Source organism: Stegastes partitus, unplaced genomic scaffold (genome assembly GCF_000690725.1).
Source record: "Stegastes partitus isolate 25-593 unplaced genomic scaffold, Stegastes_partitus-1.0.2 Scaffold1851, whole genome shotgun sequence".
In the NCBI taxonomy this organism is placed as follows: Eukaryota; Metazoa; Chordata; class Actinopteri; family Pomacentridae; genus Stegastes; species Stegastes partitus.
The window spans coordinates 92,304-105,135 of NW_007579582.1; the positions used below are offsets into that span (position 1 = coordinate 92,304).

Here is a 12,832-nt window from a genome sequence, read left to right on the forward strand (position 1 = left end):
AGGAGTCTTGGTGGCCGCCCTCACTTGTCTCCACCAGGGACTGGACCTTCCAGATTCAGGAGTCTTCAGACCTCAGATGGTCTCCATTTCACTGACTGTGTGGCTTCTAGCACCAGCTTTCTTCATGTGTGTTGAATTAGGTGAGTCACACTTTAGAGGGGGTGCACACCTATGCAATCATCATCAGGCTCAGTATTTCAGTCATAAATATGAATACGTTTCTGTTTGTTTAGGTTGATATTTTGATGTTTATACTTTCTGTTTTCTCGTCTTTTGCTGTGACTGACTCTTGACAGTTTGACGTCCAGTTTGTAGGAGCTGCTGTTCCTCTTCTGTGTCACAACTCGGTTTAAGATTTTACTGACGACCTTCTTAAATTTTCCCCAAGGGACAAATAAAGTTTTTGAAACGAATTAAATTGTGTCTCTGCAGTCAGAAATGGATTTAAAGTCAGGTCAGTGTTTCTCATTTCATTTTACCTAACGATATATTTTTATATTAAAATTTATTCTTGACAAGAATTTATTTGCCTTTTTCTGTTAATGTAGTTCTTTGGAGGCTTCAGCCTGTTGCAATGAGCTATGGCTGACAACAGCTGTCTGTGCTTTCAGGGTTTCAGTTTATTTCAGTAGGACTAGTTTTCAGTAGAAAACAGGAAGGTAAAATTTGCAAATGAAAGCGTGAATGAAGCAGGTGTCCCATTTGTAGTTTCTATCATTTACTGAATGCCTTCAAACTGATGTGGCTGTGGACACACTCTTCTGCTGATCATGAATAGAAATTAGGTTACCAGAACACATTGACTGATACAGTTCTGTCAGGACAGATGTTGTAGAGATTGGGATATCACACTGTGCATCTGTTTTTAAAACAAACAGCTGAAGTCAAACTGCAGGGCAGGCTCGTCTCACCTGAAGCCAAACTTGTCCATGGACACAGACAGGTGTCTCGGCTGGCTGAAGCACCTGTAGGTGTTGCGGTCGTCCATGGGGATGAGGTCGACGTCGCTGAACACGAAGCAGTTGTAGTCGTACTCCTTCAGAGCCTCTGTGTAGCCAACATTCAGCAGCTTTGCTCGGTTGAAGATCTCGTCTCCGTCCTGCAGAGACAGATGGACGGACGCAGGGTCATCCCGAGCTCAGTGAACAGAGATGACACTTTACTGGTACTGGTGGTTTACCTGCTTATATCTAACTGGTCATGTTCATCTGATCACATCCAACTTGTCGTGTTTAACTGGTGACTAAAGTGTGTAAACCATCAGCACGCTGTAGAGCTAATGAGCTATCCACGAATCTTCAGCCCGGTGCATGATGACAGAGATCCAACACATCAACCTTATCACATGATCAGCACTCAGCCAATCACAGTGACCCTCTCAGCTGGTACCGTTCAGGTTTGTGCTGAATACCCAAGAAATTCAACAAACCAACACGAAATGTTAGAAACTCAAACTCTTGATCCTCTTGAAGTGTTTAGCTGTTGGTTTGGTGGTTCGTCTGCTAGTTAAGGGTTAGCTAATTAATAATAAATAATAAGCCAATTAATAATTCAGTAATTTCCCAGGCCTGGGATAAATAAAGTATTTTTCTATTCTATTCTATTCTATACATTCAGAGATCTGTCCCGAGTCCCTGAGAAGTACGCTGCAGAGGAATCTGGTCGGTAATCAGGGAGTCAGCCCTTCTCCGCTCATATGACCAGTACTTGGATGCAGTAAACAACCCCCTGGTTACTAGACAACCAGCACCTGCTCTCAGGTGTGTTTATTACCTGCAGGGTGTTTCATGTTGCTCTGCCAGCTGCAGCTTCTTCGGCCTCATGGGACACATTAGTGCATGTGGATCAGAAACACTCGTGTACGAGGGAGGTTTGTGCCCACCGCCACGGCTCTCTGTGCACACATCACGTGCACACATCACGTGCACATGCCTGGTTTTCATGTGTATGAGTCTTGGGAACATAAAACTATTCAGAAAATTTCTGAAAAATTTCCGAAAAACATGAATTGTGTGAAAAATATGTATTCAATGTGCTAAAAATATCTGGACAATGTCCTGAAAATCAGAATAATGTCACCTGCTTGTGTTTCTGTCCTCAGATCTGTGGCTGTAAAAGTAGCAGATCACAGATGTGGACTGGGATGATAAATTCAGCGGTGCCCGGCCTGTCTGAACACGAGCGGTACACTGATGACATTATAAATACTAAAAAAACTACAGAAATAAAGCTACAGGTGTGCTGGTTTGTTAACAGCCCGAGGCTCACAAACACACAGGAGCCAAGTGAATGCACAATAAATCATGGCGGTTCATACTGATGGCCGAGGACAAGCCAAGGCCTGCCGCTAACATCTGCATTTTATCATCAGACATGACAGCCGCTCTGCTGAGGGTTCACATGAGCTTCATACAGGACGTTCTGTTCAGCTCCTCCTGCCGTCCGGAGGCTTCCTGTCTCACACAAATGTACGACACTGTCTGCCAGAACAGGACTTTGTAGGTCCAGACACACAGTTGGTCGCATTACTGAAACATCAGGACGTCCTGCTGCATTCGTTTTCTTCCCATTCCGACCCACAATCCTTTGCAGCAGAAGACACGTCATGGCATCTGAGCAAGTATAAACAAGCTCGATCTGCACAGTTGGATAGTTTCACGCTGCGGTCTGTGAGTGCTGCATTATTTGTCAGTTGAACAGCAGAGTGATCGCTCTGAGGAACGGACAGAAACAAACACTTCACAAAGACTCAGGTCCCACGCTAGAAACTCAATGCAGCACAAGTGAATCCAGCTGTGTGCTGTTGACACACAAGTCAGAAAAGCTGTGAAAACTAACCACCTGTGATTTCCAATCAGCCCAACTGCAAAAACAGGGTTTTAAAATCAGTTTGTAAGCTGTGGGTTGTATCCATCTGCATGTCTGCATCATGGCTCCACGTGGAAAATACTGCCAGAGCAACTAAAAATATGACTGTGAGACTTCAGAAAGAATACAGGAAGACTGATGGCAAGTAAAGATCAGAGAAACACAGCTGCACTTGTGATCAGGAGGTCTAGAAGGAGCCACAGAAGCACTCATCAGAAATGTAGTGGCCATCCTCCTAACAATGAACTGCTGAAGGACACTTGTGGCCGGTAGCACCACAGTGGATGCACAGTCCTGACAGCCGAGCACGGAGGTGGCAGCATCATGATATGGGGCTGCATGAGTGCAAAAAGTGTTGCGGAGATGATATCTGTAGATCACCATGAACATCTGAGGATAAACCAAAATACTGGCTGACCAGATGGCTCCCAGTCTGCAGAAGCTTGAAGAAGAGGAACCATCCGGAGCACAAAGTCCCACCAGAGCTTCTACCAAAGAATAACCTGCACAAGTTCCTGTCCTGACTTGAATTCAAAAAGCAGACCTTTGGGGTATTTTAAGGAGATAGGTAGAGCAACAACCTGTGAAGAATGTCAGAACATCTGTACAGAAACGTGTGGACTCCAGATTCATTAATGTGTCATCAAAGATAAAGGTGAAGACTGACTGACTGACTTCTGCTGCCTATTGTGGGGTCTGCGTTTTTAAGACAGTCAATCTAAATTCGTAGTTTGTAATGTGACATCAGAGCAAATACTCTTCTGTTCTGCAAAAGTAATCTGATTACTGTGAGGGGATACAGTGAGCTCACAGGTTTGTGCTCACAGCTGCTGGATACTGTATAATGATGCAGGGCTTGACAAAAACAAGGAGTACATGATCGTATAGCTGGTGTCTTTGAGCAACTTCACTTTTTGAACAGTCAACCTGTGATGTGGCTGCTTGGAGACAAAGAGGTTGGTAAAGCCTGACAGGAAGTCTGCAGCTGAAGCTGCTTCACCTGAACATGTGTCTGTCAGCTCTGCTTTGTGTTCACATGGCAGGAAAACAGAAAACAGTAGCAGCAGGTAGAAAAACAGAGAAGAAAGAAGCCCGTATTACCAGTGCGACCCCGCAGCCAGCACCGGCTGCTATTGGCCGAGACCAAGCAGGGGGGCGGGCCTCGGTGTCTCCGGCGACCGCAGCCATTGGTCAGAAATGCCTGACATGCAAAGGGAGGGGTGAGGAGGGGGAGGAGGTAAGAGACACAGAGTGAGGAGGAACTAAAATAAAGGAGGAGGAGGAGGAGGAGGAAGGACAAGAGAGAGAAGAACAACTGTGAGTCACTGACAAGCAAACAAGCAAACAGCAGCAGCAGCAGATGACTGTTCTATCAGTGAATCCATGCAGCTCATTATTGCGTCTCAACACGTGACCACAGCTGCACGTGTAGCTGAGCTCCGCTGCAGACAGCACATGGTCTTATCAGCGTTTACACAGCTCAAGGTCTTCACTGGGTAGTAAGTAGAGCAGCATTTTATTAGTGAGTGTCTGTAGATACCAAGTCCCACCATCAATGTCCAAAGAATGTCATGAACAGTAACCAATAAAATGCACGGAAAGGCCCTGAAATATAACGAAACTGTCCCAAAAATGTCCTTGAATCATCTTTAAAATATTAATGAAATTCCAGAAAAATGCACTCAAAATGATATGAAAATTTCTGATAATATATTTAAAATGTCCTCAAAGATATTAATAAAATTACATAAAAATATGTTCCAAAAATAATAACAAATAAAACAATAAAATCAATAAAAATATTAATAAACATCTGAAGATTATTCCTAAAATATGAATAAAATGTCTAACATATAAAATATCTTAGAAATCACTTGAAAATAACGATAAAATAACTGAAAAATGTCCTCAAACATTAACAAACATGTCTGAAAAATATTGATGAATGTTCCAACACATGAATAAAATGTCCCTGATCCAGGCCCAGGTGTTCAGTGATTCCATATTTAGTACATGTGCTGATAATCTGACGGTCAGGGTAAAACATGAATATCTGCCAACTAAATGCTACCAAACTATTCCTTCACCAACATGTGTGTCAAGGTGTAGTAACAGGTTTAAAGTGTTGAAGTTCAACCCTGAATAAACCTGCTCCAGTCAGGGTCCCAATAGATGATGGTCGATCATCAGCCTTCAGTAACTCATGAGGTCAGATCAGGGTGTGTTCATGACTCTGAGCTGATCGTCAGCGTTTATATTTCACCACAAACACTCCACTGTTGAACAAGGCCACTCCCACTTTACATTTACATCCACAGCAGCTTTTATTTCACATCCTCATACAACACTCAGAGCTATGTCTACGTCTACGATGCCTGTACAGACTCCACAGGCCCAGATGCTGGTGACCCGGTTCTTCTGGCAGCTGCCAGTCGCTGCAACCTCCATGACAATCACAGCTGGTGAACTTCAGTAGCTCCTCAGGAGCCGTGGGGTCTAGTGGTGGACCTGGCTCATACCCATGTACCCCTAATGTCCATCCATAGTCACTGGGTTCAGAGACCTGCTCTGGAGAAGGATCCAGTCCTGGTCTGCAGGTAGACTCAGAGGGAATGCTGAGCAGCTGCACCCTCTGATAGAGGGAGAGGCTCTGGTCTGATCAGACCTGCTCCTTCAGAACGTGTTGGACCAAACTTCACCCAGTGTAGTATCTGGTCCATGATCAATGTTCTGGAGAACCACAGGAGCAGCTTGGATCACTAGTCACTGTCTCCATTATGAGTTTAAATACTTTTACTATGACGACAATAATGATGAATAATGATGATGGTAATTATTATTATTATTATTATTGTTATTATTATTCAGAGAGACGTTCTTGGATCTTTCGGATGTCATAAGAGCTGTTTGATGTGGTTAAGAAGAATCTCTGACAGACAGAAGGGCTACCTGCTCCTCCGTCAGCCTTCACAGGTGTGATACGCTTCCTGCTGTTGCTGGCCGTGGGAACACACCTGTGTTCGACAGGTAATAATATAATACTGCTGTTACTTCAGCTCATAATTATATATAATAATAATAATTACAAACACGTTGGTGAAGAAACTGTTTGGTAACCAGTTAGTTGGCAGGTTTGTGAACTCACCTTTCCTACTTGGATCACACACACATTAGTACATTGAAGTTAGTCAAATCAACCCAGGGAGCCCTGTGGGGGTCCAGCTAGCAACAGGCACCATGACAAAGACTTGTGTGGAGGCTAAAGACCTCCAGCTGGAGCTCCTGTACCACAGTGGCATCATGTGTCACAGAGCTGACTGAGGAACACACAACAGCAGCATCAGCACCAAACACACTGTGATCAGTACATGCTATCAGTTAGCTGCTAACTGACTGACCATGCTGCTACTGTAGAACATCATTCTACATGAGCACATGTAGCATCCTGCCTTTGTGTCACACCGATCCGGATCCTGAAATGCAGTCCAACATCCCTGCTGCTGATCCCTGGTATTGTCAGACTCTTTAATCATGCTTCTTCCTATTCAGCCTGTTGTTGACATGACTGCCCTGTGAATGTAGTGGAGCTCAGTCAGAGGAGGATCTGATGCCTCAAGGAGACTCCAGTCGATTGTCTTCACTCATTTGACTGTAAAACAAAGTTCAGCTGCTGTGTGGACACGTCAGGTAACCGATTTGACTTTAAACACCACAGGCTGAACTGCACACTTCTCATTTTATTCTCAAATTCCAGTTCTGAGGGACGAACACTAAACTTTAGAGCCACTGAATGCTTGATGCTTTCTTCTTCAACAGATTTGATTCTGAATCGTTTTTCCTGTTTGTCGAAGGATCTCAGCTCATCGAGGTCTCTGCACGTGTTCTTCAATCATTGGTGTGCTTTACTTCATTTACCTGGTAGCTCCCAGAACCTCTCTAACAACTAATCTGCTGGTGGTCTTCCAGACGAATCAGCTGTTTAGGTTCACAAACATCAGGAAGTGTTGAAAAATGTCCATCAGTGTTTCCTCAGAAGTCTTTCTTTGTCCACAGACATTCAGCTTTCTGGCACAAAGGAGGAACGACATCTCCCAAAACATGTTCACATGTAGGAAGCTGCAACAACACAACTTGACTCACACCAGTGAACACACTATGAGGATGAGTTCAGTCTGAGGTGGTTGTGTTCGCCGCCTTGTTCTGACAGTGTTTGGTCCTTCTGACGGAGGAGTTCAAAGACGTACAGTGGACAGGATAAGCTGCAAATATTGATCGATTATTTGACTCATTAGCAAATGAATCTGCAACAACTAATAAAAACAATCACAATTCTGTAACTGCAGCTTCTTAAATGTGACCATTTTTCGTCTTCTTTCTTCCTTTATGACAGCAAACTGAACACCATCGGGCAGAACACTGACCCACTCATGACCATCGTACATTCAGTACATCCAGTTTAGCTTCACTACTGTTCTGCAGATGTCGGGTCACCTGGGTTCAGGTGTAATCTGATCCTGGAGCTGTCTGCAGGTACAACAGCTGACCAGCTCATTTACATGCAGTTAAAACAAGCCTATCACATTGTGTGTGTGTGTGTGTGTGTGTGTGTGTGTGTGCACTCAAATCACTGCAGCTCAGGTTGAACACTTTGAATAAAGCCCTGGGGGGCCCAACAGGATGAGACAACCTCCCTCTGCTAAGGCGTGTTTAAGAAAAAGCCTTTCTCTGAGAAAACACATGAAACCTGCTCCCAGAACGCAGACTGTCCAGAAAGAGGCTGAGAAAAAATACAGTCTGTCAAAAAGGATTGTGAAATTTCATCCAAAGCACTTTATTGTACGTCTTGTTTTAAACGTTTGCTGTAAAAAGAGAAAAGCGTCCTCCATCCTCCTCCATGACGGACTCGGCTGTGAACGCCTGATGCTGTGTAGAACACATGTTCTGCCTCGGTACAGATGGTGGCTTTGCTTTGGTTGTTTTCACAAACATTGACATGAATTTCTCTTTTACAGCTTTATCATCTTTTAAAATATGGTGAAGGCATTCCTGACCCAGTCCTCTACCTGCTCTTACTGTATTTTATCGTTAAGCCTTTTGTTGTGATGTTTTGTTTGTGTATTGATAGTTTTTTATGGACGTATTGCCTTTGTTGTATTTGCTGTTCTGTGTTGCCTCTTGGCCACGTCGTTACTGTAAATGAGAATTTGTTCTCAATTAACCCACCTGGTTAATTAAAGTAAACAAACATTTGTGATGGACAATAATACACTTGTTGTTTACTTTCAGGATGTCTATTGTTCTCTTTATTTTTTACAAAAAAATGGGAAAGAGACAAAAGTAAACGGCACATTTTCTGGGTAATAATATTATTGTGGACTCTGTATTCACTGTTTTTGGCAACTAAGATTGGTGAATAACTCTTGTCTTTTAATAAAAACATAAAAAACAGAAGATGAGTGTTGAGGTGAACTGCAGGCTGTGAGATGGTTAAATATCTGTAGATCAGGGGTCTCCAATCCTGGTCCTGGAGGGCCACAGTCCTGCATGTTCTAGATGTTTCCCTCTTCCATCACACCTGATCCAAATGATCAGCTATAACCATCCTGATCATGTGAATCAGGTGTGTTGGAAGATGGAAACATCTAGAACATGCAGGACTGTGGCCCTCCAGGACCAGGACTGGAGACCCCTGATCTACAGTATGCGGCGCCTCCATTTTGTCCAGGGTTGGGAACAGCTGTTGGACATGTTGAATTCAGGATAAAGAAAAGTCTTCGTAGTAATTGTGTCATCCTGCACAGATGGTCAATATAACTACCTTAGCGGCACTCGGAGCGCTTTACAGTGTTTTCTCATTCATCCATTCACACACCAACGGCCACAGAGCTGCCATGCACGGTGCTCCAGCGGTAGAGGGGCGGGGGATCGAACCACCGACTCTGTGGTTAGAGAACAACCGCTCTACCAGACACGTCTATCTATCCGTGGTTGTGCTGTTTCCACTGAGGTACAGATGTGGATGCCAGCAGCTGCTTCACTCAGGTGATGTAGTGAACACTCCCGCTGCCTGATCTCCATGTTTTCATGATCTCAGAGCTGCTTTCATACCTCCAGTTATGATAAGTTAATCTTTTCCTGTCACCTGAAACAAAGCAGTGTGAAGGTGTGACTTTGCCTTATCGCTGACCTGCAGCAACACACCTGCTGTTGTTCTGAAGGAAACACATGTACGACAAGCCCTCCTGCCACCGAACAGGTTAGGGTTATCAGAGCGACTGGAGGAGGCGTAGCGACGCCTCCAACAGTCGAGTTCTGTTACTCCAGATATCTACTTTATGCTCTGACCAGTCAAGCCACAGTTAGAGAGATCTCTGTAAGTCCATTTGCACCATGTGACGTTATTATTGGCCACAATAATTCACAATTGTTAGAAAAAGACAAAAAATTCTTCAAGGTGATTTGGACCTTTGTGCAAAGTAACTGACAGTCTGTCCAGCATCACTGAGCAGCTGTAAAAACTAAACATAAAGAAATGACCTGTCTAAAATGACAAAAGCTGTCCAAACTCCCTAAAAGTTGTTCAGATAACTACAACGCTGCCCTATAAAAGGACTCAACACTCACCTAAACATTAAAATCATCTGAAGCTGGTCATAACCAACTCTGACCGGTTCAGATTAACGAACACACGAACAGCTTGAACGGTTTCAGAACAGCTTGAAACACATTCAGAATTACTCACAAAATGACTCATTGTCCATCCATCCATCATCATCTCTCCACCTTCATCCTCATTAGGGTCATGGGGGGCGGAGCCTATCCCAGCTGACTCAGGGTGAAGGCAGGTTCACCTGGACAGGTAACCAGTCTATCACAGGGCTACACTTAGAGACAGACAACCAAGCACACTCACATTCACACCTACGGACAATTTACAATCACCAATTAACCTCAGCATGTTTCTGGACTGTGGGAGGAAGCCGGAGAACCCGGAGAGAACCCACGCTGCACGGGGAGAACATGGAGACTCCACGCAGGAAGATCCCGGGTGTCCTCACCGGGACGCCAACCACCGACCTTCTAGCTGTGAGGCGACAGTGCTAACCACTGATCCACCGTGCAGCCCACTCATTGTCTAAAATGACTTAAAACTTGGTCAAAATAACGACACAGAAATTGTCCTAAAATGAGTTAAATGTCTGCAGAGGACTGCAGCATGTAAGAGATCAGAGCAGGGAACACGTTCTCATGTCACCATGTCTTCATCCGATCACCTCCCCGCCCTCAGAGCTGACGTGACGTCACAGCGTACCTGGTTGATGACGTAGACCCCGTAGTCCAGCTGCTGCCTCTGCAGGATGGGGTGCAGGTAGTACAGCCAGAACTTGAGGTGCTCGTCTCGCTTGCGGAATGGGATGATGATGGCGACTTTCTGCAGCGCCTCGCAGTCCGCGGGCCTGAAGCGTCCGCCCGGCTGCACCCGGAGGTTGTCCTTCTTTATCTGCTGCAGGCTCACAGGTATGTTGAACTCGACCCGCAGAGGACCCACTGAGGACGGAGAACACCGGTGAGCCTCAAACATCTGATGATTCGTGACACAGAAACACCTGAACTGACTGCAGGTGGTTAATCACAAACACCTGCACATCATGGACACTAAGTCTGCAGACACTAAAACCGCATCGTGGTGACGGATGGACAGACAGACAAACATCAGGATTCTACAGCTGAGCCCGGATAAATCAATTCTGTTGTGTTTTATTAAAACTTTTGGTCTTGGGGCACCCTGGTGGCTAAACAGGTTGAGCAGGCGACCCATGTATAGGGGGCAGAGGCCCCCGAACCAGCGGCTGTTGACCAAGTCCGACCCCTGGCTGACTTGCTGCGTGTCCGTCCTACGTTCCTGTCTCTCTTCACAGAAACAAAGGCCAAATAAACATTTTTTTTAAAAAAAGCTTTGGTTCTGGAAAGACGACAGCTGAGTCTCCTGTCATTTACAGACTTGATCAGTCGTCAGCTGTTGATTAGGGATCAACCGATTCGGCTTTTTGGTTTTTATGGAGTAGATACCTGTGCCGATTATGGGTAATGGACAAAGGCCGATAACACACATTAAACGCAATGTTTTACCAGGATGTGGTAGCAGACTAGCAGGATTCTTTATAATAAGAGTGACTGTAAGTGAATATGTGAAATAGGAGTGATTCCATCTGTCCTCTGTGTGAGATGCACTGGTCAGTTTGTATCCTGCAGCTTCATCTGGTGTTCTTCTCTATTTCACCTTTCATCACTTTTATTGTCCGCTAAGGGCCAGATCTTAAAGAAATATTAATTATGATTTCCAGACTCTGTTTAATCCTGGCTGCCTTCTAACGTAGCCGCTAGCGTAGCCTTAGCTACTGTGAGAGGAGCTAACGTTCTTGTGTTTTCTTGTTCGGTCTTTGCAGCCTCTGACTGAGCTTCATTTCTGGGACCACGGAGTCAATCAGTCTGTAAAAATACAAAAGAAATGCCACATATCAGCCACGATAATCAGCCTAGCTCTAATTCTGACATGTTCTTTTGTAAATTTTGATCTAGAACAAGTTGAATAAAGCGATGCAGCAGCAGCAGCTTCTGGGGTCCAGAGGGTCAAACAGCAGCTCTGGTTCGTTCTGCTCTTTTATATCTTGAATCATCTTTCGTTGCAGCCGAACAGACGTATGTGAGTCTCATTAACACACAGATTGTTTTGCAAACAGAGCAGCAGGATCTGAGTCTTCGCTTTGACCGTAGAAGCACAGAACATGTCGGAGTCCACAGTCCAAAGCCGTGTGATGACGTGTGAATCTGAAACAGCAGCAGAGGAGCAGCTGCAGCCACTCTACCAGCCCTCCTCACTCCTCTGAATCCAACGGCCTCCCACAGCTGCCTTCAGTTCCTTTTTTACAGCCATGAAGTGAAACTAACATGTGGAGGAAAGCTGCAGTCACTTCCTACGGGGAGTACAGGATGGCTTTCATACCGTCTGAGTGATTCACTCCACAGCAGCCTCTGAACACATCTGCTCAGTGCTACAGCTTACATTCACTAAAAGTTCATTTTCAGCGTGATTGTGTTATAAAGTAAAAGCTGTTCTAAAGACTCAGACCACCCACAGTCAGGCTTCCAGTGCCATATATCACCACAGCTGGACACGTTTTGGTCAGCTGTGTTCACATTGGTGACATTTTGGTCAGTTAACAATCAGATTCTGGACATTTTCTGGGGGGTAACGTACATGGTTTTGAGATGTCAGTACGTTAATGTTCAGGTGAGTTAACGTCTAGTCGTCCTGCTCAGACTGTACATTAGATGACATTAGACTCTCACATAAACTGATTTTTAGTGCAGCTCGTTTACAGATTCTCAGTTTCCCTGTCGGACTCAGATCATGCACTGGACTGGATCAGAACCCATTGAGACCACATGTTCCCCAACAATCACTTCACTTCACGGCTGCTGCTCTTCAGCTAAAATAACAATAATAATAACAACAACAACAATAATAATAATAATAGCTCAGAGACACTTTACACACACACACAAGAAAAAAAAGCCAAAAACAAAACACAGGACGATGAAGTGTGGAGGCGGGAACATTAACACCGATTCTGTCATGCCATCTCACAAACTCACCAAACCGGAGTTAAACAACGGCTGAGTTTGGATCTGACGCTCCTGTTTTGATAAGCTTCAAACGTCCAGTGGTTCGGGTTGCAAACAGGCTGGAGCTGACTGGGTTTGTTTGGTGAAGTTCACAGTGAATAAAGGTTGACTGTGAAATCAGACATACATCAGTGTGTGTTGACCCCCAGTGTCCTCCGAATAAACACCATCAGTTCCTGAAACCAGTTTCACACACATTAGGTCATTTGTGTCTCTTTGAGTTAGTTTAGTGTCTATCTGAATTAGTTTAGTGTCTGAGTTAGTTTAGTGTCTATCT

General features: G+C 44.6%; 1 protein-coding gene across 1 annotated transcript in view; it reads right to left on the reverse strand.

The window, feature by feature from the left end:
• Nucleotides 1–12,832, reverse strand: part of b4galt1l (DP-Gal:betaGlcNAc beta 1,4- galactosyltransferase, polypeptide 1, like) — a 22,123-nt gene that overhangs the window by 4,511 nt on the left and 4,780 nt on the right. The window contains exons 2-3 of the mRNA XM_008302651.1: nucleotides 10,181–10,416; nucleotides 912–1,099 (exon numbers count right to left, since the gene is read on the reverse strand). Of these exons, the coding sequence (XP_008300873.1) occupies nucleotides 912–1,099; nucleotides 10,181–10,416 (424 nt within the window). The remainder of the gene's footprint in view (nucleotides 1–911; nucleotides 1,100–10,180; nucleotides 10,417–12,832) is intronic.